Genomic DNA, 25,605 nt, shown 5'->3' on the forward strand with positions numbered 1-25,605 from the left:
GAATTGGGAACAAGACACCCATGGAAGGAGTTACAGAGACAAAGATTGGAGCTGAGACAAAAGGATGGACCATCTAGAGACTGCCATACCCAGGGATCCATCCCATAATCAGCCTCCAAACGCTGACACCATTGCACACACTAGGAAGATTTTGCTGAAAGGACCCTGATATAGCTGTGTCTTGTGAGGCTATGCCAGGGCCTGGCAAACACAGAAGTGGATGCTCACAGTCAGCTATTAGATGGATCACAGGGCCCCCAATGGAGGAGCTAGAGAAAGTACCCAAAGAGCTAAAGGGGTCTGCAACCCTATAGGTGGAGACAATAGGAACTAACCAGTACCACCCGGAGCTCATGTCGCTAGCTGCATATGTATCAGAAGATGACTTAGTGGGCCATCAGTGGAAAGAGAGGCCCATTGGTCTTGCAAACTTTATATGCCTCAGTACAGGGGAATGCCAGGGCCAAGAAGTGGGAGTGGGGGTTTTGGGGGACTTTTGGGGTAGCATTGGAAATGTAGATGAAGAAAATACCTAATTAAAAAAAAAAAGAACCCATTTAGGCCGATTTCAAGAACAGCAGCCTGGGCTCTCTTCTGCCAATGTGAACAAAGAAGGCAATAAACAGAACGAAGAACTCTGGGCACCTCTATTCCCATTGCTAAAGCCTGACTTACAGACAGAAGTAAAAATATTGAAAGGCCCCACCCCTGCCCATCAGTTATCACTGCAGTGAGGAGTTCACTGAGCTGAGTTTCATGTTTAAAAACACACATTCAGGAGCTCAGCTGACTGCAGTCATTTTATCAAACCCAACACATGTGGATCTGAGTGGGTTAGAAAAATAGCCCCCACTGTCTTCGGAGGCTGTGCCGTTAAAACAAGTGCTTTCCAAAGAACGGCATTAGGAAACGTTTTTTACCTATATGACGCCCATCAACCTGAAAATAAATCAAAGTAAAAAACCAGCGCCAAGTCAGCAACCCACACCGCCAGCTAGGGAATGCTTCTGACACATCAGACATCCAGTTCTCAAAGGCCCTAGTCCTGTCACCCTTCCTGTCCCGCACAGCTGATGGCAGAGGGGACCAAACCCACTTTTACTTTGTTGTTGTATGTTTTCTTTCTTTTTTATTAATATTTTTATTAGGTATTTTCCTCATTTACATTTCCAATGCTATCCCAAGAGTCCCCCATACCCTCCCCCCTACTCCCCTACCCACCCACTCCCACTTTTTGGTCCTGGAGTTCCCCTGTACTGGGGCATATAAAGTTTGCAAGTCCAATGGGCCTCTTTCCAGTGATGGCCGACTAGGCCATCTTTTGATACATATGCAGCTAGAGTCAAGAGCTCCGGGGTACTGGTTAGTTCATAACATTGTTCCACCTATAGGGTTGCAGATCCCTTTAGCTCCTTGGGTATTTTCTCTAGCTCCTCCATTGGGGGCCCTGTGATCCATCCAATAGCTGACTGTGAGCATCCACTTCTGTGTTTGCTAGGCCCCGTCATAGTCTCACAAGAGACAGCTATATCTGGGTCTTTTCAGCAAAATCTTGCTGTTGTTGTATGTTTTCTAATCAACCGGGGGAAGCGGGTGTTCATGCATATTTGATTCCCTATTTCCCAGAAGAAATTTGGGGATTTCTGGAAGCTTAACCTTGCTCTTCCCACTCACCAAGAGAACCATATCCCTCCTGCATGCAATCTGCTCCCTCTCGGTTGAGCAGCAACTTGAGACCTGATGTCATTCCCAGATGTGTGTGGAGCGGCTGGTGTGCCCACATTACTCCTCACTTTGGGTACGATTGCTTGGCATGGCATCAAGCCTGCTGGGTAAATCTAACCCTGTAGGTATGTGAAACCACATACCTAAAACCACATGCCCAGACACCACCTGGGTCTTATTAGTATCTCAGAGTCAGATAAAAAAACAGTTCTCTCTCTCTCTCTCTCTCTCTCTCTCTCTCTCTCTCTCTCTCTCTCTGTGTGTGTGTGTGTGTGTGTGTGTGTGTGTGTGGTAGCGTGTCTGTAGGTACATGGGTGCTGGGGACCCAAAGTCAAGTCTTTATGTTTGCACAATAGGCACTTTACCAACAGAACTGTCTCCTCAGCTCCAAGAACACCAAGATTTCTAATGGTTTGTTACCTAATTCTGTATCCTGAGAGGTAGCCCAAAGCAAAGATAGTGATAACCAAGCCAGAAAGGGACCTAGCATCCTTTCCTTCCGGAGCTTCATAGGGCAGAGCCTAGAAAAGGTCACCTACTAGTCTACAGAGTACTCGGGGAACACCAAAACTATCCATCTCCATTGAGAGATTTGGAGGTGGCTCAGACCATCTGCCGCCATGGCAGCCCAAGGTTCTCTTTCATTTGGAAACCGTGCTGTCAACTCGGTTTAGAATCTACACCAGCGAGGCATATGCTCATCCTCCCTGCCCAGAGAGACGCTGGCATGAGACGTTCTGCCAATTGAAGCCTGTGTTTATGAATTCTCTTCTCTTCTCCCCTAGTTACCGTGACAGTGGGAGGCAAGCAGCACTTGCTTGGACTGTACGACACCGCAGGACAGGTACGAGCTCACTGCCTTGTTTCTTTAAGGGTTGAGGAAGGGGATGTAGGAGAAAAATGGTCCACTTGGCTCATCCAAAAGCTAACAATGCAGGCATTTCTCATCCTGATCATTTGGGGCCCATAGATTTTTCTACCCAAATGACACCCAAATGTGCATTCTTTATATATATATGTGTGTGTGTGTGTGTGTGTACATATATACATATATATGAATATATTATATGAACATACATAAATGTATATGTTTATTCATACATCATATATTAATTTTAAATATCTGTACTGCATATTCTGGCATATATATAATTTATACATGCATACATATGTGTGTGTGTGTGTGTGTGTGTGTGTGTGTGTGTGTGTGTATAACCTTAAATCATTGTCCAGGATACTGGTGATATGTCAAACACTGATGAACCATCAATACTCAAAATATCATTTCTAGCCAAACGTTTCAATTGCCTCCAACCCAAACCTATTCTATATCCAAGATGTTCGAATCAATCTATTTTACAAACTGTCGTTTTACCCCTTTTTTTCCCCACGCTATTTTCTTCGCCTATCTTTTACTTGATTTACCTAATGAACTGTGAAAAAGTTCAAAAAGAGATGGGGCAGATAAGACTGATTAATCTCTGAAAGGAAAGCAGGGGTCTGGAGACGTTCCAATGACGAAGGTCAACCCCAAACCACTGAAAACTGAAGTTTCTAAGACTCCCCAAATATTCTTATTGTGTTACAAGTGTTTCTTCAGGTTTGAGAATGGAAGGGCATGGACTTGAATCCCCAGCAGTGAACCTGCACATGGCTGTCCTTGGGTGAAAGCACCTGGTAACTGCCTTTTCCTGAACCTCACACGGGGCTGTGGAAAACATCCAGTGTTAGGAGTTCGCGGGATGGAGGAGGGGATGTGGATGAGCCATGGATGGCTGTGGCCTAATTTCTTGGATAGAGCGTGTTACCATATGTCTTGAATCATTTATTTAGGTCAAAATCAGCGGGTTGTTCAGTCAGTCCAAATTTATACAGCTTAAGTCCTTTGGCGTGAGTATTTGACCGTGGTATTTCCCACTGTGCGTTCCTTGGTAATTGTTAAGAGCTATGCATTTGCGGAGGCCTTTTCTCACAATTATCTAGAGATATATCATTTTGCTCAACTTGAAAGCTCTCTACTAGAAAATAAATAAATGGAAACTCTTCAAGGTTTTCAGTGTGCATTTGCAAGGACCACTGACAAGTTTATGTGAGACAGCAAAGCTGGGCTTTCCAGCCAGGGCAGGGAGTCTGGATAGCCCAGCATCAGACCCAAGGCTCCATCCCAGGACCCTCCAGCTTCTACTCATAGCCAAATGACTGTTAAAAAACAAACAAACAAAACAACACTGTCAGAACTAAGGAGTAGGGTGACCTCTCCCATGAATGTCAAGAAACAGAAACAAAACTAGGGAAAATATGTCCCCACAGTTACTCAAGGGGAAAAATCAACTTGGGACCTCTGATACAAGAGAGTGTAGCTCCTACCAGAAAACATCTCAGCACATGAGGTCCATGGATTTGGGAGCTGGAACTGTCTACTCTCGCTCACTCCCGTAATCAGCAGGGCGTCTCCACCCTTTACAACCTCGCAATGTATAGAGTGCGTACAACCCAGCTTGCAAAGCCCAATGCAACTGGGATTCTTTCATACTGTGAAACTTGCCTTCCTAGAAAGCTCTGGAAACCTCTGCCCATTCAGCTCCCCCATGCTTCTGTTGTAGCCCACAGCCGTTGTTGGGTCCTATGCATCAGTTGCCCCAAGAACCATGTCACTTGATCTCTATTTCATTTCACATCCAAGAAGACCATTTAAAAACTTTTGTAGAGTTGAGTTATTATTTCCCATTACCCTGCCCTTTAAATAAAAGAAGAAGAAGGAAAAAACTCATGGAAGAGTGGAAGTGATAATATATTGTGAAAATACCTTTCAACTTGAAATTGAAGCATGTAGGGCGGCCCCGACCTCTGACACAGGGTGAGAAGTGTTGTAAAATGTAATAACAAATAGGTTCAAGCTATTTCTTCCCCTTAACTCTCACCTGGATGCTTTTCTCCACGTATTTTGAAGTCTCTGTATAGACAACGTTCACAGGGGAGCACGAATCCACGAAGCATGGAGAAAGGAAATCAGAACCTCTCAGAAGACTCCTTCTGGGCCTCCAGGTCTATGATTAAGGACTTTGAGAGATAAATTTCAAGAAATCCTGAAAGAACTGCAGTAATTAATCCATAAAGTTTGAATCAAGACCCAAGGGAGTCCTTTCAGCAGTGGGAGATTTTAAATGCAGGGATAAGCACACTACAGCAAAGGATACACCACCATTCCTGTTCTGGAACAATGATTCTCAAACTTAAGCCTGGCACCAGAACCACCCAGAGCTTGTTAAAAACTCAGCCACAGGGCTCCACCCCACAGTTTCCAATTCTACAAGTCCAGGATGGGCCCCAAGAATTTGCATTTATGCTAAGTTTCCATTGCTGCTACCCTGAACAGCACACTTTGAGAGTCACGACTTTGGGAATTTTCCCCTAAAGTGCGGATGGCTAACCAGCAGCGTTGCTCATACGTGGAGCATCTTAGAAATGCGCATCAAGAAATACTTGGGAGATGAAGGCAGCTAGGGCCAAAATGTAACCGTATCCTCAGCTACGCAGGAAATGCAAGGACATCCTGGGCTACATGAGACCTTGTCTCAAAAACACAACAGAGAGAAATGCAAGCCCTCACACCCCAGCCCCAAATCGATGAATTTCAGTCTTTGATGGATGAAGCACATTCCCAGCAAAATAACCACATCTACAAATTAGCCAAAAAGCTTCACAGCAAATTTAATTTAGAAGGTGTATTAGTCGGGGTTTTCTAGAGGAACAACACAGATAGAACAAATATATAATATCATATATCATACATCATATATCACATATTTATTATTTATTATATTTAACTAATAGACTTGCTTATAGGCTGTAATCCAGCTAGTCTAACAATGGATGTTTACTAACAGAAGGTCCAAGAAACCAGCAGGCCCATGAGGTTGGATATCTCCACTGTTCTTCAGTAGATGCCAGAATCCCACCGAAGTAGACTCTAATGCCAGTGAAGGAACAGACTTGCCGTGTGAACAAGAGCAAGCAGGCAAACAGGGAGCTTCCTTTCTCCAGGCTGGCAGCAGAAGCTGTGGCCCAGATTAAAGGTGGCTCTTCCCACTTCAAATGATTTAATTAAGAAAAATCCTCCACAGGTGAACCCAGCCACTTGGTTGTTAGTTAATTCCGGATGTAGTCAAGTTGACAACCAAGAGTAGCCATCATACAAGGCTTGTCCCAAAAGTTCCAGTCCCCATTCTGAGTAGTACAGTGTAGCCTCCAGTGACACTCTATGAAATGTCACTGAAGCCACAAGGAATACCTACAACTAATTAAAAATTACTCACTGAGTCTATCACTAAATAAGGAAAGAGAAATGATCTCAGAACAGAATGGTAGATCCGGAGCCCACAAACACACAATGGCCATGAGTCTCTAAACCCAGCTATCTCGTTCTATCTAATCTGGGTAATTAGATTGTCTTACAAGAATAACCCAAAGAGGTGTGCCCTCACCTTTGTCCTGAGCTAACTGTGGAGGGTGGGGTGAGGCGGGCATTGAGAACAACCCAAGAAACAAAATCGTTCTGAAAGATCAGTGATAGGAAGTTGCTATCCCCACCCTCAAAGGAAGCAACCCTGAGCAAAACTGTTTAGCCGCCTCCCTCCACCATTCGGCTTCCAACATGGCGGCTGCAGGGTTAGCCTCAAGACTCTCCATTTGGCAGCTCAGCCAAGCTTTTGCTAAGGATGCTAATGAGGCCATGCATATGCTGCCAGCACTTGGGAGCTGGCTTCCTCCCCAGACTCCTGAGACAAACTACCACTTGGGCTTTGAATGGGGCACTTTGAAGGGGAAAAAAAAATCTCTTTCAGAATTCACTCAGATGGAATTTCAAACACGTAAGTGTTGGTAGTGCACACCTGTAATCCCAGCACTCAGGAGGCAGAAGCAGGTGGGTCTCTGAGTTCGAGGCCAGCCTGGACTACAGAGCAAGTTCCAGGACAGCCAGGGCTACACAGAGAAAATCCTGTCCAAAAAAAAAAAAAAAATCAAGCAAGTTTAGTAAGGGATTTACCCCTCAGCTTACCCAGCAAGCAACAGGCATTCCTCCAGCTTAATCTATAATCTATTCATGTCAGGCCAGCTCACCTGTCTGACTCGGGCTCCTTGTCAAATATGAGTGACAGTTTCTCTGAAAGTGCTTCCTGCGCTCAGATCCCTGGCTCCGCTACTGGAAGAGACTCGGAGTTCTAAGATGTATTCTAAGCCCCGCTGGCTTGTTTGGCACATGCCATGAGAAAGCATGACGCCAGAATGGAGAGGATTGAGCCTAGCCTGAACTCGCGTGGCCTGTGGAAGAGTAGAGTGTGAGAGGGGTTTCCCAGGCCAATGTTCGGGGCGAGGTGTCCTCTGAGTCTGCAGCGGATCAGCCATGATGGTGAGGCATCTTACCCTCTTCTCCATGGACCCTCACCCAAACAAATGATAATGAGAAAAGCCTGCTCTTGGACCACACTTCGAGTAGGTGTATCTCAAAGACAGCAAGCACTCGCAGAAGTAGCAACTAGCGCCACTGCCAGAGGGGATGAGTGCGTCCTGCTATTCACCTAAGCAGGTGCCGGTTTCTCATCAGAGTGAGCCTGAGTTCCCTGCACATGCGCCCCTCAAGACATAAGGTGGCCTACACATTGTGTGAGGATTGGATGGTATCTCTCATCGCCAAATCACAGCCCAGGGCAGCTTAGCTGCCACCAATGGCTGTGGGAGCAGGAAGCGCTGGCCCGGCTCAAGGCTGCGACCACACAGCTTCACCAAGACCTGATCTGTGAAGCTCCTCTCTCCCCACAGAGTGTCTTCTTCAGAGGCATGTGAGCCGGCAGGAGGGAAGTACAGCTGGGGCTCATTAATGGTAACCCCAGGTCCACTTGGAAGCACACGAGACTTCCTCTTCTGCCATTGGCTGAGCCAACAGGGCCATCTGGAGCGCACAGGGTCTGGCGTCAACACTTTATGGAAAGTTTGCCTAAAACCTCAGAATAAATCTTTTTCTCTCAATAAGCAACTCAAACTTTCTCAGCGTGGTTTCTAGGAGTGTGCTGTTTGGACGATGCTGCCCTTACAACGATGCTGTTAGTAAAAAGTAACTAAGGACCCATGGGTCCTTAGCTTTCCCAAGATTTGGGGGGAAAAAAAGAATGAATGAAAGGACGTTGACTAAAAGATGCAATCACAATTCACGAATATTCGGGTCTCATTAGTACTTAGAGATCAGAAAAGTGAATTTCAGGGTCATCCCTGGTATCCAATGGGGATAGGGGCCGGGGTTCCAGGACCTGCAGCTGTTGCTGGCTTTGAATGAAGGATGGACCCTTTCACTCTATCATTTAAGCGCTGACTGTATTCAAAGCATCAATCCAATGAGTCCCACATATTAAAGCATTGTATTCTCACAACCGAATGAACATTTTACACTTTACAGATAAAGAAATTGAGACAACAAGAACTCACAAACTACACCGAAGTAGAAGTGACGGGCGGGGTAGGGATTTGAATCCAGAGAATTCATCTCCACCCTTCACGCTCTTGAGCAACATCCTGAGCTCCTGCCGTGTCCAGTTTTCCGAGACTAGCTGGACTTAGAATATGGAAACCAGAGCTGGTGCCGACAACCTGGGATAAATGGCAGGAAGCTCACAAACAGAAGGAAGCAGAATTCTACTCCCAGCCTCTTGGATCGTGAAGCACCGGGCAGAATTCAGCGCTGCTTTCCTTACAACACAGACAGCAGGTCCTGGGCGCTTACCAGACATGCGCATTCTCGGCTTCGCACCAGACTCCTAGCTGAGGATAAATCCGCTGTGCAATGAATTCCCAGGGATCCGAACTCAAGGGGAGCTAATGGCTTCATGGCTCCAGCACTGTCCCTTTGTGATGAACCTGCTCAAGAACATCTTTAGGGCCCTGGGAATTGACCAGTCTGTCCCACCTCTGTGCAAAGGGAAAACAGATACTCAAAAACCTACATGGCCCCTAATCCCTACCTACCCTACCTTAGCCCAAGTCCTCTTGTGTCCATCCTGGCCCTCCAAAGCACTATCTAGTGGCTTTTATGAGTTAACACACCATCTCTTCAGAAAACACCCAGGCACCGGTTACTCAGAGACGCAGTAGAAGGGGCCTCAGTGCCAAAAGGACCACTTAGCCCTTCCTCGCGGCTGATCGCACCATCTTCACACGTAACATAATCTACACTCCAAGTGTACTTCGCCACAGAACTCATTCAAGCCATCAGCAGGTATGGCTTCAAATGCAACCTCTTGACGTCACCAAGTTCTTTTTTATTAATTCTGGGCTTCTGCCATACTTCCTAGCCTCAGCCACAACCAAGGGTGGTAAGCTCCCGCCTGCCAGGCATAAACCTTCGTGGAAAGTAACTTTTCCTCTACCATCCTGTTGATGGATGTTGATTCTGAGAGGTGCAAGGTTGACGGCAGGAAGAAGGGAGTATGGTAACCTGAGACCCTGAAACTGTTTTAGGCTGACTGGGGCGTGTAGGGCTTGGATTCCCCAGGAACTTAAGCCTTAGACTTCTGAGACTCTAATGAGCTCTCAAGAGATACCTGTGCTGCTGGTCTGAGGACCATCCTTTGGAAATTAGTGTAAGAATTCGGATGTAGAGGATCGCCTGGACTTGACATCGGAATTTTCCAGTTCGGTCAGATAAAAATACTCTGCCTTACCAGAGCAACTAAAAGGGGCAGAAGCCTCGGTTCGCATCCGTGGAACTGATTTGTGTATTTTCATTCTCATTCCCTGACTTGATTCCCGGTTCTTAATCACCTTATACAGTCCCCGCGGCATCCTTGACAGAGCCACACGTCCAGTAAATAAATAGACTGACGCAGCAGAACTAAGTCCTAACGCAAAGAAATCTAGAATCCGGAGCACGGTGAAGCCCAGAAGCTGAAACCACCAGAAAGCCCTGCAGCGGGGACCTGAGCAAATGAACACACCTCTCACCTCCCCGACTCTGTCTTCTAAGCAGCATTTATTCAATGGCTAGCAAATCAAGGAGAAAATAAACACTATCAGTCAGACCACCCGTTATCAGCTCCTCCCTTGCCTGGCTAATCCAGGCTAATCGGTTGTTTTGGTTTGGTTGTTGGGTATAGAGGGAGCAGAAGCATTGAGATTTTAAATATACAGTGTCTGCTGCCATCTTGTGGCTATTTGGGGTCAATGCACTCTGTAAAAGAATGCATTCCCGCAGTAATAGATTCCTAGATAGCCAAATTTAAAAAAAAAAAAAAATCTTAATCTGCCGTCTAAAGTCCCGAGATATGGCGATAACAGTCCCAAACAAAAGTCAGGTCAGGATGCACACATATCTCGATATTCAATAACTCAAGGTTGTATTGGTCCATTACGGACATCTCTACTTTGACCTCTTCTGTGAAAAGAGAAGGCTGAGGGTGCCCTCTGTCTAGTGCTCCTGCGCGAACTCCAGGATAGTACAGTCACTTCTTGTAATAGCACCTGGTCCTTGGTAACGATCCCCAGACTCAAGCTCTGGTGGTGAAGATGATGGTGCTAAGCACAAATCAGCTTTCTCCACTCCAGGCTCCACCCGACCAATCAGTACAGGATTCTTTCTCATAAAATTAATTGCTATGGACGGGGTATAGATAGAGGACGAGAAAACCAATCAAACTGACTCCGGATCCATTTGTGATGATCTGAGTGGAAAGACAAAATGGCAGAGTAACAAGTAATGTCTGAGATCCGGTCACTTGTGGGTCTTAGCACGTGTAACAATTTTCTAAAAGTTCTCCATGCGGCCCTGAAGAAAGCCACTGAAGTCAAAGCCCACAGAAAAGCCGAGGGCTCATCGACAGGCTTGGTCTTGCAAGGTTTCCCTGTAATCACATGATGTAGGAATGGCTCAGAGGTCAGTGTTCCACAACACATATGCATATGTATAATGTATGTATTAACGTGTCTAACTGTGTGATGTATGTGGCGTATGGACACATATATAAGAGGAAATGTTTAAGCACACATTACTATTATTACTATTGGTTATATGTTGCTAAATTCTATTAAAATATAGAATGATTATTTATTGAATGTCCTAAAACTCCTTGGCCACTAAACACCTGGCATTTAACTTGACCACACTGTGGCACTGGGGTACATTAAGGAACAAGTCCCAAACATAATTCTTCAACAGAGGTATCTCATTTGGCAATGATACTTGTTTTGTAGTTTAGCTTACTCTCTGTGTTCAATTTAAAAACAATGTCTAATTGTTGAAGATATCCGTGGGCCAATGACCCACTAATTTAAATACATGTTCCAGACAATGCAACACCAGTGTCCCGGGAGACCTTTATCCCTCCTTGTACTGTCTACGTGAGGGAGTTTCTGAAGACACAGAAGCACAGTAGACAGGTTGTTACTGGGGCAAGAAGGGGCAGGAAGTGGGGAGATATCGGTCAAAGCACAAGGTTACCATTAGGCAGGAATGACAAATTCTAGAAGCTACCATTCACATACAGCTGGAAGGAAGTGTGGTTATGTAATGGTTATGTGTTGGGAGGCGATTTTATGTGTTTTCATCATTAAAAATCAATAACTCTGTGAGGAGATGGATTTGCTAACTCCCCCTATCTGTGGTGATACAAAACATGATGGCTAGACCTTAAACTAATATACAGACAGTTATAAAGGAGAAGTGAGTGGGTAGACATTCTGATGTAAAATTTGTATGTGTAAATTTTACCCCAATAAAGCTGGTTAAGTCTTTTTAGGTTGATTGGAAATGGGAAATTTGTGGTCAGTGCAGCAGCTGCTACTGTGGTCTCTCCCTGCAAGAGTCCCAAGATCCACACAGAGGCTCTGCAACCTGCGATAACGCTCCTCTGTTCTTCCCACAGGAGGATTACAACCAGCTGCGGCCACTCTCTTACCCCAACACCGATGTGTTTCTCATCTGCTTCTCTGTCGTAAACCCAGCCTCTTACCACAACGTTCAGGAGGAGTGGGTCCCGGAACTGAAGGACTGCATGCCTCATGTGCCTTATGTGCTCATCGGAACCCAGGTTGAAATGAGGGTGATGGAAGGGTGGGAGAGGGTGACGGAAGGTGTGAAAGAAAGGAGAACCCTGTATTCTATCAAACACCAGGACAGATGCTCAGACATATCGCATCGGTGAGGAGAAGTTCTGAAGGTGCGCAATTATATTTAATAGGAAGGAGAACGTTTTGATCTGGCCTCTAAGGTTAGGCTCACAGCTTGTTTTCTAAATAACAAAACATGTATTTAACAGATACTCTTCCCGGCCCTGAATTGATGAATGAAGCAAGAGCATCAATTGTACATACTCTCTGATCTTTTTTTTTTTTAAGCTAGACACAATTGTTTCAATACAGCAAAATAGGTGTGTGGGTTCAAATGACCCTAGATTCAGACAGGGCATATCATGACAGGCCTCCCTGATGGCCCTGCTGGAGAAGAAAGGAACTCTCTGCTCGGAATTTCCATAGCTCCTTAGTCACCCAGGTATTAGGGATGTTAAAACACTCATATTTAAAAGCAACACGTATAAAGTGTCAAGGCCTTGAACGTGTTTGGAAGGTGAGAAAGTCCCTCAGCTTGAATCTCCATCAATAAGCCTCCTGTTGGTTGAGACGGTCTGAACTATTCATTGTTCAAATAGCTTTAGTTCTTGGCTGTTTTAAAAATCTGCATTAGTGTTCTGATCTCAGGACCATACTATGGCTGCAGGGCTTTCTATCAGCTTCATATACTACTTTTGATTTCTTATTTTGAGTCCTATTTGACCAAGAGAAACATTTGTTTTAAAACCGTAAATGAAAGAAAGATGCTTTTTGAAAACAGCACGGGCACATGGGAGTTATGTGTGTCCACTTAGATACAACACAGATCTCATTTATCTACACATCTGAGTACAAGTCACGTTTCTGCCCTGAACGATAACTATTTGTTTAAATGAAGGCGTTTTTTTTAACCTTCATTGTAAATATTAATACCTATCCATTATGAGAAAGCTAGATCACGCTGCCAAAATATGTCACTGGCCATTCAAAGCCCTCGTTGTGACTTGAGTCTATTTAGAATAGTCACTCAGTCAAATGATTAAGAGAAATAGAAAAACAAATGGGAACTTAACACTATGACTTTGCATCAGCATGGTTGCAGTTGATGGAGCCCTAGTGTGACTACACTGACTTCCCTCAGGAAGCAAGCCCTGTGGGCCCACATACATGGCAGTGTGTGACAGCAACTATAGCAAATAGTGAAGTGTCCAGTCTTTGAGCTGCTGCCCCTGAGAGGTATTCTACTGCTTCACATGGGAAACCCTTGGCCTCTCCTCACTGGGACTCCCCTGCAAGGCCTCCCTGTCCATTGGGTACCTGTTGAAAAGGTCTCACAGGTAGCAAATCTCCAACCCTTTGAAGGTCAAGATTTGATTGGGAGGTGGGGAGGATAAAAAACAATGGAGCCAAAGCCACAAAAAATATTGTATAATAAGTAATATGAGTCACAGCCAAACGAGTAACCACCGAAAGGTACCCTTGCCACTGGAGGATGTTCTCAGCACCCAGGGTAACTGCCACCCTGCTGTGTCCACGTTTAAAAAAAAAAAAAAAAAGCTGGGCACATGACTTTAATTCCAGCACTTGGAAGGCAGAGGCAAGTGGATCTCTGTGAGTTAGAGGCCAGCCTGGTCTACATAGTGAGTTCCAGGACATTCAGAGCTACACAGAGACAACCCTGTCTCAAACAATGAGAGGGGTGAGGAAGGGAGGGAGGGGGAGAGGAAGAGAGGAAGGGAGGGATGAAGAAAGGGAGGGAGAGGGAGAAAAATCACTTCAAACTCTCAAACATGGCATCTGCGTATATATTGTTTTCTTGGGGAATATCCAGCAACGTCAGAGCGGTTAAAGTGGGAAACGGTCCTATGTTATGTCTCCACTTAAAAGTAACTGATAATGCCCGAAATTAGTTAACATATCTTTGTCCCAAGCCGGGCATGGTGGCGCATGCCTTTAATCCCAGCACTCCGGAGGCAGAGCCAGGCGGATTTCTGAGTTCGAGGCCAGCCTGACCTACAGAGCGAGTTCCAGGACAGCCAGGGCTATAGAAAGAAACCCTGTCTCAATAAAACAAAACAAAAAACAAAACAAAACAAAACAAAACAAAACAAAAAACATATCTTTGTCCCAGATTGATCTCCGAGATGACCCCAAAACCTTGGCGCGTCTGCTGTACATGAAGGAGAAGCCCCTCACCTATGAGCACGGCGTGAAGCTGGCGAAAGCGGTATGATCACGTTTGAATCGAGTGTTCAGGGATGGGTGAGCTAACCGAGGAAACACCTTGCCTTAAACTGCAAGGTGTTTCCGAACTTCTTCCTTGTTCTACAAGAGCTAGAAGGAACCATTTTGGAGAGTGTTTCTGTCCGCCGGCCCCTTCTGTTTTTCATTAAGAAACTTCAAGAGTTTCAAAAGCTAAGCACTTACATTTTGCTCCAGCAGTGTCTAGACCATGGACTTGCCACATTTAGCATGAATTATGGGGAACCATTAGACGTACATCTGTAAACCTCCCTGTTTATTATCAGTGTAACTCATCTAAATGACCCCACATGAGGTGTTTTGTGATTTTTTTTTTCCAGGTAGAGAATTGGACTTGAAATCTGGCAAGGTTCTCTTTGTCTAATCCTTCTCGTCCTATAATGAATAGCCACTTAGTCTGGGTTGTGTTACGAACAGCATATGGAAATGTAACACACAGCGGAGGGTAACGGGGTGAGGAATCTAAGTGGCTGTCTGACAGAGCGAAGCTGGAATTACCCCCTCTGACCATTCTTCACTTCGGAGAGTCAGCCATAAACCGTGATCTTGCTACAGAAGTACTTCAAAATGTATTTGCCAGACGCCAAATCTCTGCCTGCCCGTTGTCATCACGACATGAGCAGAGCAGCCACTATAATGGATGCATGTGCAGAAGGAGACTTAAGGGCCATATTTCTCTATTCTGAATCGTCTTCCTCCTTGATTTAGTCCATCAATCCAAGCAGGAGAGTTTAATTTTTTTAATGTTTTACTTTCTAAGAAACTAACCCTGCAAAATGTATGCCCATAAGCAGTTAGTCTCCTTCTCCAAACCAGTCAAGAGTAACATTAACTACAAATTACTCTTGAGAGAGAGAGAGAGAGATGGGTGGGTAGATAGATAGATAATCGGATTTCTCTTATTAAAACTTGTTTAAAGGTCTCAAATGGCATATGACACCTTCTCTGGAAGTGGATTGGCTGTGGTGTTTTATGGGTACAATGCATAAGGACACCACGCAGATGTTTGAGCCCTTCCTACTTCTGCCACAGTCCTGTAAGCCATCTAAGGAGTCGTTGGCACCCTAAGTTTCTTAGAGGTGAAGAGATGCCCCCGGGGAGACGAGCACACCTAAATCACAGACACAGTTGAATCCAGCTGTTTGAGCGCCAGCACCTGGGCACCGAGACCTCACCCCCTCTGTCTTCTCCAGCCATGTGTGTGGCCCCTGGGAAAATGAGTGGATCTTCAGCTTCTCCTCCAACGTCCAACCTCAGATGCTCTCACTAACGTACATGTTAGTGTGTGTAACTGTATGTGGCTCCTGGCAGGAGAGCCCACTGTTTCTGCAGTAGCCTGCTCTCTGTGTTCCTTCCTTGCCTCTGGGACTGCCCCTGCCTTCATCTGATGACTTCCTAGCCTCGCTCTGAGCTTGGAAAGCTGCTTTTCAGGGTTTTTAGTGTTTGTTTGTTTCTGTTTTGTTTTGTTTCCCCTGTGATAATGAGTCACCCCCAAAGCCTCCGGTTTCATTTCAGCTTTATTTTAAGAACAGTGGCTGGGCTCATCGCTTGATTACCTTTTGACACCCTCTCCTAGCAACTGCTCTCTGGTTTACAATCATGTTGAGCATATGAAAGCCAATTGAGAAGAAGACCGAGTGAGACTGTTTTGGTTTTGGTTTTTTAAAACTGGTTTTGTGACGTAATTACAGAGACATTTTTTAGGTTCTCAGTCTTCGGCTCCTCTGTCAGATACTTCATTATAATAGCTAGCATTTATGTAGTGATGATCTGGTCCTGGGCGTGTCACAGGCTTCCCCATAGTTAATCCTTGAAGCACCTTCTGCAGTGTGTGCATTATTGTCCAAACTCTCCTAGAGGGAAATGAGGTTTAGAGAGGTGAGCGGCAGAGAGAGGGTCTGAGTTGATGCTCTGGCCACAGTGTTCTCTGCCTCCTTCCTAGAGTCTGTAAACAAATTCTTCAGTCTGGTACTCCTTTTGCAAAGACTTCTAGGACCAGTAGAGCAGAGTGGTTCCCTCCTCTGGTTTGAGGGATGGATGCACCTCATCTCCTCAAGTTAGGGCCAATTCTTGGGCCTGTAAATGCATTAGCACAAGTCTTACTTCCTTGGATTCCTGTGGCACCACCATGAACTAACATATCATAAGTTCTGGCTCTGCAGGCTATCCCTGTTGGCCTGTTTGCCCTCAGGCTTGCCTGCAGCTGGGAAGACATTTGCCTCTGTTCCTTCTAGCTACTGGTTTTCTTGTTTGGGTTTTCAGAACATTCTCATGTAGCCCAAGCCTTGAACTCTACATCTGTCTAAGGATAACCTTGATCCTTTTGCCTCTACCTCTTGCTGGTATCAGCACATCTGATTTATTATTATTATTATTATTATTATTATTACGTATTTTCCTCAATTACATTTCCAATGCTATCCCAAAAGTCCCCCATACCCTCCCCCACACTTCCCTACCCATCCATTCCCACTTTTTGGCTCTGGCGTTCCCCTGTACTGGGGCATATAAAGTTTGCATGTCCAATGGGCCTCTCTTTCCAGTGATGGCCGACTAGGCCATCTTTTGATACAGATGCAGCTAGAGTCAAGAGCTCTGGGGTACCGGTTAGTTCATAATGTTGTTGCACCTACAGGGTTGCAGATCTCTTTAGCTCCTTGGATACTTTCTCTAGCTCCTCAATTGGGGGCCCTGTGATCCATCTAATAGCTGACTGTGAGCATCCACTTATGTGTTTGCTAGGCCCTGGCCTAGTCTCACAAGAGACAGCTATATCAGGGTCCTTTCAGCAAACGCTTGCTAGTGTATGCAATGGTGTCATCCTTTGGAGGCTAATTATGGGATGGATCCCTGGATATGGCAGTCTCTAGATGGTCCATCCTTTTGTCTCAGCTCCAAACTTTGTTTCTGTAACTCCTTCCATGGGCTGGAGAGATGGCTCAGCCGTTAAAGGCTAGGCTCACAACCAAAAATATAAGAGCACATCTGATTTTATACAGAGCTGAGACTCAAAGTCTAGGCTTTGTCCGTTGCAGGCAAGAGTGCTGCCAGCCTGGCTCCAGTCCCCAACCCTTCTAGACACTATTGTGCTTCTTCAGTGCACCCCACCCCAGTCAAAGGAAGGGGAAAGTATTAGCTTGCTGTCTCTCTTGATTTGGCCTGTTACAAGTTGGCTTGTTTTCATTTCTTCCTATCAGATCTTGTATGCTGTGGCATATCTCCCAGTCCTGGGGACAATGCACCCTAAGTGTTGTAAGAAACTATCAGAAAGGTGTTCTGTCTGCAGCCTCAATCTCTCCTTTGTTTTGTCTTACTTCCTTGAAAGGTGTCAGGTTGGTCAAGCCTGCTGCAGATTGCACACGTGTGCCTAACTGAGGAGTCTCTGAGCTTTTGCAGATGGGTCCTAAATACTTAGCTGAGTCATTTGGCTCCGAGGACCCGGGAAGGGCACCGCTGTAAACAAGAAAGGCTGTGTTTCCTTGACATAATTTTCCTTTTCAATCTTTGGTGACCCTAATGAATTTTTTTTGAGCATTCTTTTTAACATGACTGTGCCCTTTCCCTGAACCAGGACAAACTCTCCTCTCTGACCCCCTGAGCACGTAGAGCCTGGCAAAACAATCACCTCAGAACTGGGCTCTGTGTGTCTCTCACACGGAACATCCCAAATCACACCCAAAATCCGTTGGCTACTTTTCCTGGAACGATCAGCACACCCAAATGTTATGTTAACCTCCTCACACAACAATGCCTTTATGGACTGTCTCATTATCTTTCCCCTTGTCAGAATTGGAAGAGACAAGTTTGGGCTCCTCCTGCCTCATTCAGAGGCCCTGGCTGACAGGCTAATATGCTAAAGCACTGTGGGTTGGCAGTGCTGTGGGGAGGGAGGAAGCATCTCTCAGGGTCCCAGAGTGAATGAACAGAAGTCAGCCAAACTCCTGGAATTTTCAGAATCCACCTGGGGCTTTGGAATCATTAGTGAGAAGTTTGTCCAAAGGCAATAAATAGCCTACCGCACTTTCTAAGGCTTTCTCCCCCACTCTGCATAACTGACAGAGCCATCACACTACAAGCAAGCATTACAAGCAAGCACATTCATTGACTTGCTGTGCTTTTTATATGTGTGTGTGCCAACTTCCAAAGGCAGCAGGTGACATCTCATGTCATTGTTAGGGGAAAAAATTCCCTACCCCCCTTTTCTTCTCTTTCATATCCTGTTTTTAATAAGTTTTTGACGTTTTCTCCAAATCTAAAGGCCAAACCATTGTCAAAACAAAGTCCATAAAGTAGGTTTTCATCATGCACGGATGGCTTCAATTCCTGGCCTTTGATATTTCCCATTGACTTATAAAATAGCCATTCTTGTCAGAAAAGAACACTTACCAAAAAAAGTGCTTGCTGTCTGTAGGAAGAATTTTGAAATAAATTTCGGGATGTGATCAAAACAATTTCATTTGATACTGAGTCTTCATATATGTGGCCTTTCTTCAACAATCCCATTTCGGGGACTGTTAGCTCAGCCAACTTGTTGCTGGGCTGGGTATAAAGGTCATAGAATAAGAAAAACAATACACCTCAAGGGATGGGAAGAGGGCTTGTCATGTAAGAGTACCTAATCTACAAATATAAGGTCCTGGGTTCAAATCCTCAGCACCCACAAAGAAGCCAGTAACCCTAGCATCGGAGTCGAGACAGGCAGATCCCAAGAGCTCACTAGCCAACCAGTGCAATCAAAGCTGCATGCTCCAGGTTTAGTGAGACCCTGCCTCAAGGGAATAGGACAGAGAGTGACGGAGCAGGATACTTGATATCCTCCTCTGATACACACACACACAAAACACTCACTTGCACACACGCATACACACACTCTCATACATGCACACACAAATACATTCTGACACACATATACACTCATACTCTCACACAGGTATATACACATTCACATACACACATTCTCACACACACATACACATGTTCACATACATATACTCACACATACATTCACACTTTCTCTCACACACTCTAACACACACATTCACACACACATGCACACAAACACAACTGTCTCACACACACATACACACATTCACACACACACACACACACACATCTCAAGAGACAAAGATTTAAAAGTAATTCTCTCTCCTTCTGGTTGAATGCTCATTTTCCCTTGCCTGGGCTGCGTCCTTTCTTGTCTAAGCTAATCCACACGTTTTTCTTCATTCCACATTTTACAAGCTTCCTGGTGACAGACGAAAGCGTCCAACATCTGTATCCCAACTGACCCACAGAATGCTTCTTTCATTGTATGCATTAAATAAGACTCTAAATCTCTGACTGTATAGAAAAGTAGGAAAATGAGCCCAGGATGAATTTTTGGAGGAGATCATCCATTCTAGTGGGGACACCAGTCACAGCTGCTTTCTCCTGGTCCCCTGGAATCCCTGTGTGCCACCCACAAACTCCCATCTGTAATACCCTCATGTTCCTGCCTCCCTGTTTCTCCAGCCAGTCATCTGCCAGAGTTCCCAGGGCCAATATCCAGCCAACCTCTTTCTTCTGCATTTGATCTGCTTTTCTCAAAGTTAGTTGCAAAATGGAAAGTGGAAAAGTGGGGGTGGGTGTTTCTCCAGATGTTCTTCATATTCAGAGGCCCTCAGGACACAGTTGGCTCATGTGAGCTTGTGAGACAAGTTAACACTCAGGTCTCCTTCTTTACCAGAGCTGACAGCCAAGCACAACCTTCCTGGCCAGTGATTTTCTTAAGGAGAATCAACAGTTTCTGCCCTGGATTTCTACATTCCCCGTGGGATTTTCTAATTCTCATGTAACCCATAGTATGAAATCACTTTTTTTTTTTCATTTTCAAAGAGTTGGAGAGATGGCTCAGCAGTTAGAAGCACTGGTTGTTCTCCCAAGGAATCTAGGTTCGATTCCAGTACCCACATAACATACAACTGTCAATAACTCTAGCTCCAGAGGATCTGGTGTCCTCTTCTGGCCTCTACTGGCACTGAATGCACATGGTATGCAGATATACCATGCAGGCAAAATGTCCACACACATATGCTTTTCATCATCATCAATAGCAATAATAATTTATTTTAACAATTATCAATTGTTATAATTCAAATAGAACACTAACCTATGTTCAAAATACATATGACTTAAACATAAAAAAATATACAGAGAAGGAAGATGTCTCTATTAATGAATGTCTTCTATGAGTTTTATTTCTTCATGTTTTATTGTTTTAACTTAAAATTTGTTTTTCAAAGTTAGTTGATATTGAACAATATAACAAATGGTATCGTGTTGCCAAGAGATACATGCCAATCAAGAAAAATTAATGATGGCTGCTTCTTAGCTGCTCTTTAGGTGCAGTGACACTGCCTTATCCCACACAGAAGCGCCTCTTCAATTGAATATTGATCTACCACATCCCATAGAGAAATGAAAGGAGACTGGAAACAAGCTGTCTGTAGAACAAGCAGACATGGGAACCTGGCAAGTCAGGGGGTTGGCACTCACGACTTTCTCTCTCTCTCTTTGCATTTAAGATTGGAGCGCAGTGCTACTTGGAATGTTCTGCCCTGACCCAGAAGGGTCTCAAAGCGGTTTTTGATGAAGCCATCCTCACCATTTTCCACCCCAAGAAAAAAAAGAAAGGCTGCTTAGGGTGTCACGGCTGCTGTGCAATTATCTGAAGTTGCCTGACACCCATCTCCCCGCCATGCAAGGGCATGGAGGGCAGCCAGTCTCTGTGACCCAACTCCAGCCAAAAAGGAGGGCGTGACCAGAAAGGAATTCCTGCATCCCAACGCCTGTCCCCGTGCCCTGCCAGCTTTCCAGCTCAACATCCTGTAAGCCACTGCCACAGCCCTAAGCCAGCCAGACCATGAACACTGTGCATGGAGAATGCAGAGTCACATTCAGACCATATATATGCTGGTGAGGTGTTGGAAGCCAAGTGACAATCCATCTGGTATTTCATATCTTCTCTCCCACGGTTATGGACCAACAGAGAGTCATGATGGGAAAACCAAGCACTCTGTCCTGCACTGGTGGCCTTAGTTCATGTCTTCACCAAACTTGGGAATACAACACCAACATTTTTTTTTTCGGAGTCAGTTTGTTCTTTTACCCAAGCACCTTAATGCTCATTTCTATCACGGTTTCCCAATGTCCAATCACTTGAGCCTTACAAATCCACATCAAAATAATTGAAAGACAAGCTGGATTGTGTTCACGCCAACTGACGGTGGATCTCTGCCAATGTTCTTAGATCCGTCATGTACCTCTGAATGCCTAATTACAAAAAAAAAAAAGAAAGAAAGAAAGAAAGTACAGCTTTTCTAAACTTACAGACCTATAATGTTTTTAAACTTTTTTAAAAAAAAAACATCTTGTGAGTTATTACAGCTCCCCAGGTTTGGCCAAAGATCATCCCACAAATGCTTCAGGAGATAGGGGGGCTGCTCTTGCAAAACCCTACTGTTATTCAAACCAAAAAAAAAGAAAGGACTGTCTTGAAAGAAACAGTTTTCTACTTCTCATCTAAATTAGCCAGGACAATAATATGGTGAAGCCATCTTCACAATCCAGCAGAGTGGGACTGACCCACCCTGCTCACACAACATCTTCTCCCTCTTCCTGTTCACATTTTCTCCTGTGCCTAGATCCGTGTGTTCCCCAGTCATAGCCTGACCAAAAGAAAAGGAAAAGAAAAAAAAAAAGAAAAGAAAGGTGATTTATGGACACCAGACAGAGAGAAAGAGAGAGAGAGAGAGTTCCAGAATCCTTCAGGATCAAAGTGCCTCAACTTTTCTACTTGCTGTAGGTGAGAGTGCTACTCAGCTGGGCTCCATGTAAGGTTCCGTTAAGGACGGTTTCTAGTCTCAGCCAGTAAGGCATCATTGCCCCTCTCTCTCTTTCCTTCACACCGTCTCCCAAATGTCCATGGAGGATGGCCTTAAGTGTGAGGCCCATCCTCCAGGGCCATTTGGGAGAAGGCACTTGGCCCTGAGCAGGAACCACTCCCAGGGAGGAATCCTGCACCTGACAGGACCATTGCAAACAGCCAGGGACTCTCCGTGTGTCTTAATTAGAGGCTGTGATGGGCCCAGGTTAGCCTTATTTGCTTACAAATGCCCAGGAATTACCCAGGGAAGCTGATTTATCTTTTTTTTAACTTTATAACATCAGTAAATCATATCTTAGCAAGAAGAAATTATTTCACTTTTTCTAGATTGAAGCTCCCTCTTTGGGGGAAAAAAATCTCAATCTTTCTAGTCTTTTCTGCTCTTAGAAGAACCACAGAAGAAAATTGTATGGTATGGGTCTTCTTAAGTCCTTCATGACACCCCTTCAGTCTTTGGGGGCTTTGGTTGTTTGTCTGTTGTTTAGAATTTCTGAAATATATTTTTGCTTCTTCTACATGTTAGTACTGTTTTTCTTCTCTCCCATATAATGGCTGAAAATTTTCTGAATCACAATATACATACATGCACGCATGCGTGTGCGCGCACACACACACACACACACACACACACACACGCTTAAAAAAAACTGGAGTTCTGAAAGCTAAAGCTTGACATTTAGAAAAACAAGAATGGACTGTCTGTCTTCATACATGGAAATCAAATACACAGGAGCCATAACACTGTGGCCTACCATCCACTCTTCACACACAGTGATGGGTACCTGGTCCTGTGACAATAGGACAAATGTGACAATAGTGCTATGAGCCAGTTTTCTACAGTATGGCATGGGTATGTCATGCTAGGGGGCTGATCCTCACTTCTTACTGTTCTAGAGGAAAAACTGAGAGCATGTGTTGGCTCCACCAAGGAGAATTGGTCAAATGTATGCAGCTAAGAGGCAACTCGCTCCCCGAGCCACCGTCCCCATAATGGACCAGTGAGATCTCTGTAGTAGGACCTGATTTGTTTCACAAAATTGTCTTTCTGCCCCAAGAGTGAATAATAACTGTTGTGAGAATTAAATACAAAGAGCTGTAGAAATCAAAAGTAAAAGTTGCTAATAATCTCCAAAGTCAACAAACGGCAGCTGATATCCACGTGGGAACAGAAAAGGCCTCAGAACCTGTATGTAGCAGAAGGCCTCAGTGTGCAGATGAGACACTGAGAGAGGTGTGCAATGCAGAGCTGAGCTAATTCTGTCACCTGCTTCTCACTCAGCCCCCTGCTAAGTCGGGCATGGCAGCTCATGTCTGTGATCCCTGCACTTAGGAAGCAGAGGCACAAGGATTTTGGTCAGCTTATGGCCAGCTTGGTCTATGGGGCAGGTTCCCATCCAGCCAAGCTACAGAGGGAGGCCCTATTTCTAAATACAAACAAACATACATACATACATACATACATACATACATACATAATCCAGAATGTGAATCCAACAAAAAAAATGTCATTTTTTTGAGGCTCAGTTCCATAGCATCCTGCAGAAGAAATATCTGAATTGAAGCAAACCTTCCAATGTACCATATAAAAGAGCTGCAAACAGTGGTACAAGCCTACAACCCCAGCAGTATGGAGGCTGAGGCAGGAGGATCATGAATTCAAGTCTAGCCTGGGCTACACAGTCACACTGTGCCTCAAAAAGAACACACAGAAGCCATGTGACATTCACCAAGCAAACAATCCTGAGAGCAAGGGATGAAACTTCAAGTTGAGGCTTTGGTTTAATAGACAGATGAGGTGTTGTGCTGGCTATGATTACCTAACAAGTTCTATGTTGTTCTGAAATCCATCCTTGTTCATATGCCTGGCTATGAAGTGTACACACTTGGTGGTTACCAACTTCACTGATAAGGCTTCCCAAGTATTTGTAGTCCCAGAAACAGTTGTCTTTTCTGGGACATTAGAAACAGAAAGGAACAAGAGGTCAGGAAAACTGAGTTGCTTACAAAGGAAGGTAGGCACTTTGAGAAAAGAAACATTTAGAGAACAAAGAGGAAGTTAAAACGAGTCCCAGGGCAGACCTCAGGCTGGCTCACTCTGGGAGAGTGAACTTCTGGCCAGTGCCAGGAGTCCAGGGGAAGACAGGACCAAGAATGTCAGGAGAATGTCATAGGCAGTCGGGCCAAACCCTGTGATAATGCTAAGAATTCTGCTCTGAATGAAGGACTGGGTGTTCCTTGCAGTTCTAACAGCATGGTGGGATGGAAACCTTCCACCTCCTCTGACCGTGCAAAGGGAAGTCAAGGAAAACTCAAGGCTCACTCGGGAATACTTGCGCTCAGGCAGGCAGATGATGTTGGTTCATGTTCATAAAGGCATCCCAAATACAAAGATTATATTTCATGCGATAGATGCTACAAATGCAGACATGTGAAATAAAACAATACAATTCAAGGTGCTTCCATAGTCACTAATAAACAGAAAAGTCCTTCAAACACCAAGCTCTCTGCTCAGCCACCAGGGGCTAGGGCCAGCTCTTTGGGGATCAGGGTTTGGCTCATGTGTGAAAGGATGGCATGTTAAGTTCAACAGCAGCCCCATCCCAATAATTAGAATAAAAGCTACACACTGCATCTCAGCTGCCATCTATATTTTACAGAGTTAACACGGGTTGCTTTGATGCAAGTAGGTTACGTTACAAGCATGTTCAACCTTTTTGTATAAGTCCAGTGGTGGCCTAGAACCTTCATAACACTAAAGCCATAGCAATGTGTGTTCTTCAGCAGTGAACCCCAGGGTTTTAACCTATAAGCTGTCTCTGCTGAATGGGATGCGATTAGCATCACAGAGGATGTGATATCTTCTGTGAAGAACCTTGACTAGCAGATCCAGTCTCTCTGGTGGACTCCACGAGTCAGTGTTTTGAGTTTGTTAGGGCTTTGGAGGACAACAGAAACACTTACTGAGTACAGCAGCAGTATGTCTTGGGCAGTTAATAGATATGCATCTAAAATCACCTTTGCCTGTCATGTTTGAACATTCATTAAGCATTCAGAGTGTTTACTTCTCAAAAGCAATGTTGATGAATTCACCTGGTAGAGTTGCCTTTGCTCCAAGTAAACAGCAGGCACATACATTATATACTGGGGTGCTATCCAACTGCAACAAGAGATGCTCCCCACACCCCCATGTAAGATGCACAGAGGCAAGGGACTTCCAGCCAACTTGCTCATAGGCTAGTGTCCCTGCAGTCTATTCTCTGTGCCTGTCTCATAATTAATGGACAGTTACTTCATATTCTCTAACATCACATTTACTTGTATTGTTATTTGTATCACATTTTTGACTGTTATATCATTAAACGGTCTTTCCTCGCCCCCACCGCCACTCTCATTTGTGGGGTCATCAGGGATTTCACACAAATTTCCTTCCAAAGGTGTCTTTCTATGATGGGAAGCTGTCCAGCTCCTTACAGCTCAAAAAGTGACCCAAGGATTGGCAACATCAGCACCACCTGGTAGCTAATCCAGACTGCAGCATCTTAGGACCCAATCTAGACCAACTGAACCAGAACTTGAATTTTAACAAGACCCCAAGTGATTCA

The 25,605-nt window shown here is 44.8% G+C and overlaps 1 protein-coding gene across 1 annotated transcript in view; it reads left to right on the forward strand.

The window, feature by feature from the left end:
* The window catches only part of Rhoj (ras homolog family member J), an 86,569-nt gene extending 65,143 nt beyond the window's left edge, over positions 1 to 21,426 (forward strand). The window contains exons 2-5 of the mRNA XM_021178906.2: positions 2,511 to 2,569; positions 11,634 to 11,798; positions 13,949 to 14,044; positions 20,643 to 21,426. Coding sequence (XP_021034565.1) covers positions 2,511 to 2,569; positions 11,634 to 11,798; positions 13,949 to 14,044; positions 20,643 to 20,789 — 467 coding nt within the window. The 3' untranslated portion in view covers positions 20,790 to 21,426. The remainder of the gene's footprint in view (positions 1 to 2,510; positions 2,570 to 11,633; positions 11,799 to 13,948; positions 14,045 to 20,642) is intronic.
* The last annotated feature ends 4,179 nt before the right edge of the window (positions 21,427 to 25,605 follow it).

This window comes from Mus caroli, unplaced genomic scaffold, assembly GCF_978045245.1.
Source record: "Mus caroli unplaced genomic scaffold, Mus_caroli_1 scaffold_14, whole genome shotgun sequence".
In the NCBI taxonomy this organism is placed as follows: Eukaryota; Metazoa; Chordata; class Mammalia; order Rodentia; family Muridae; genus Mus; species Mus caroli.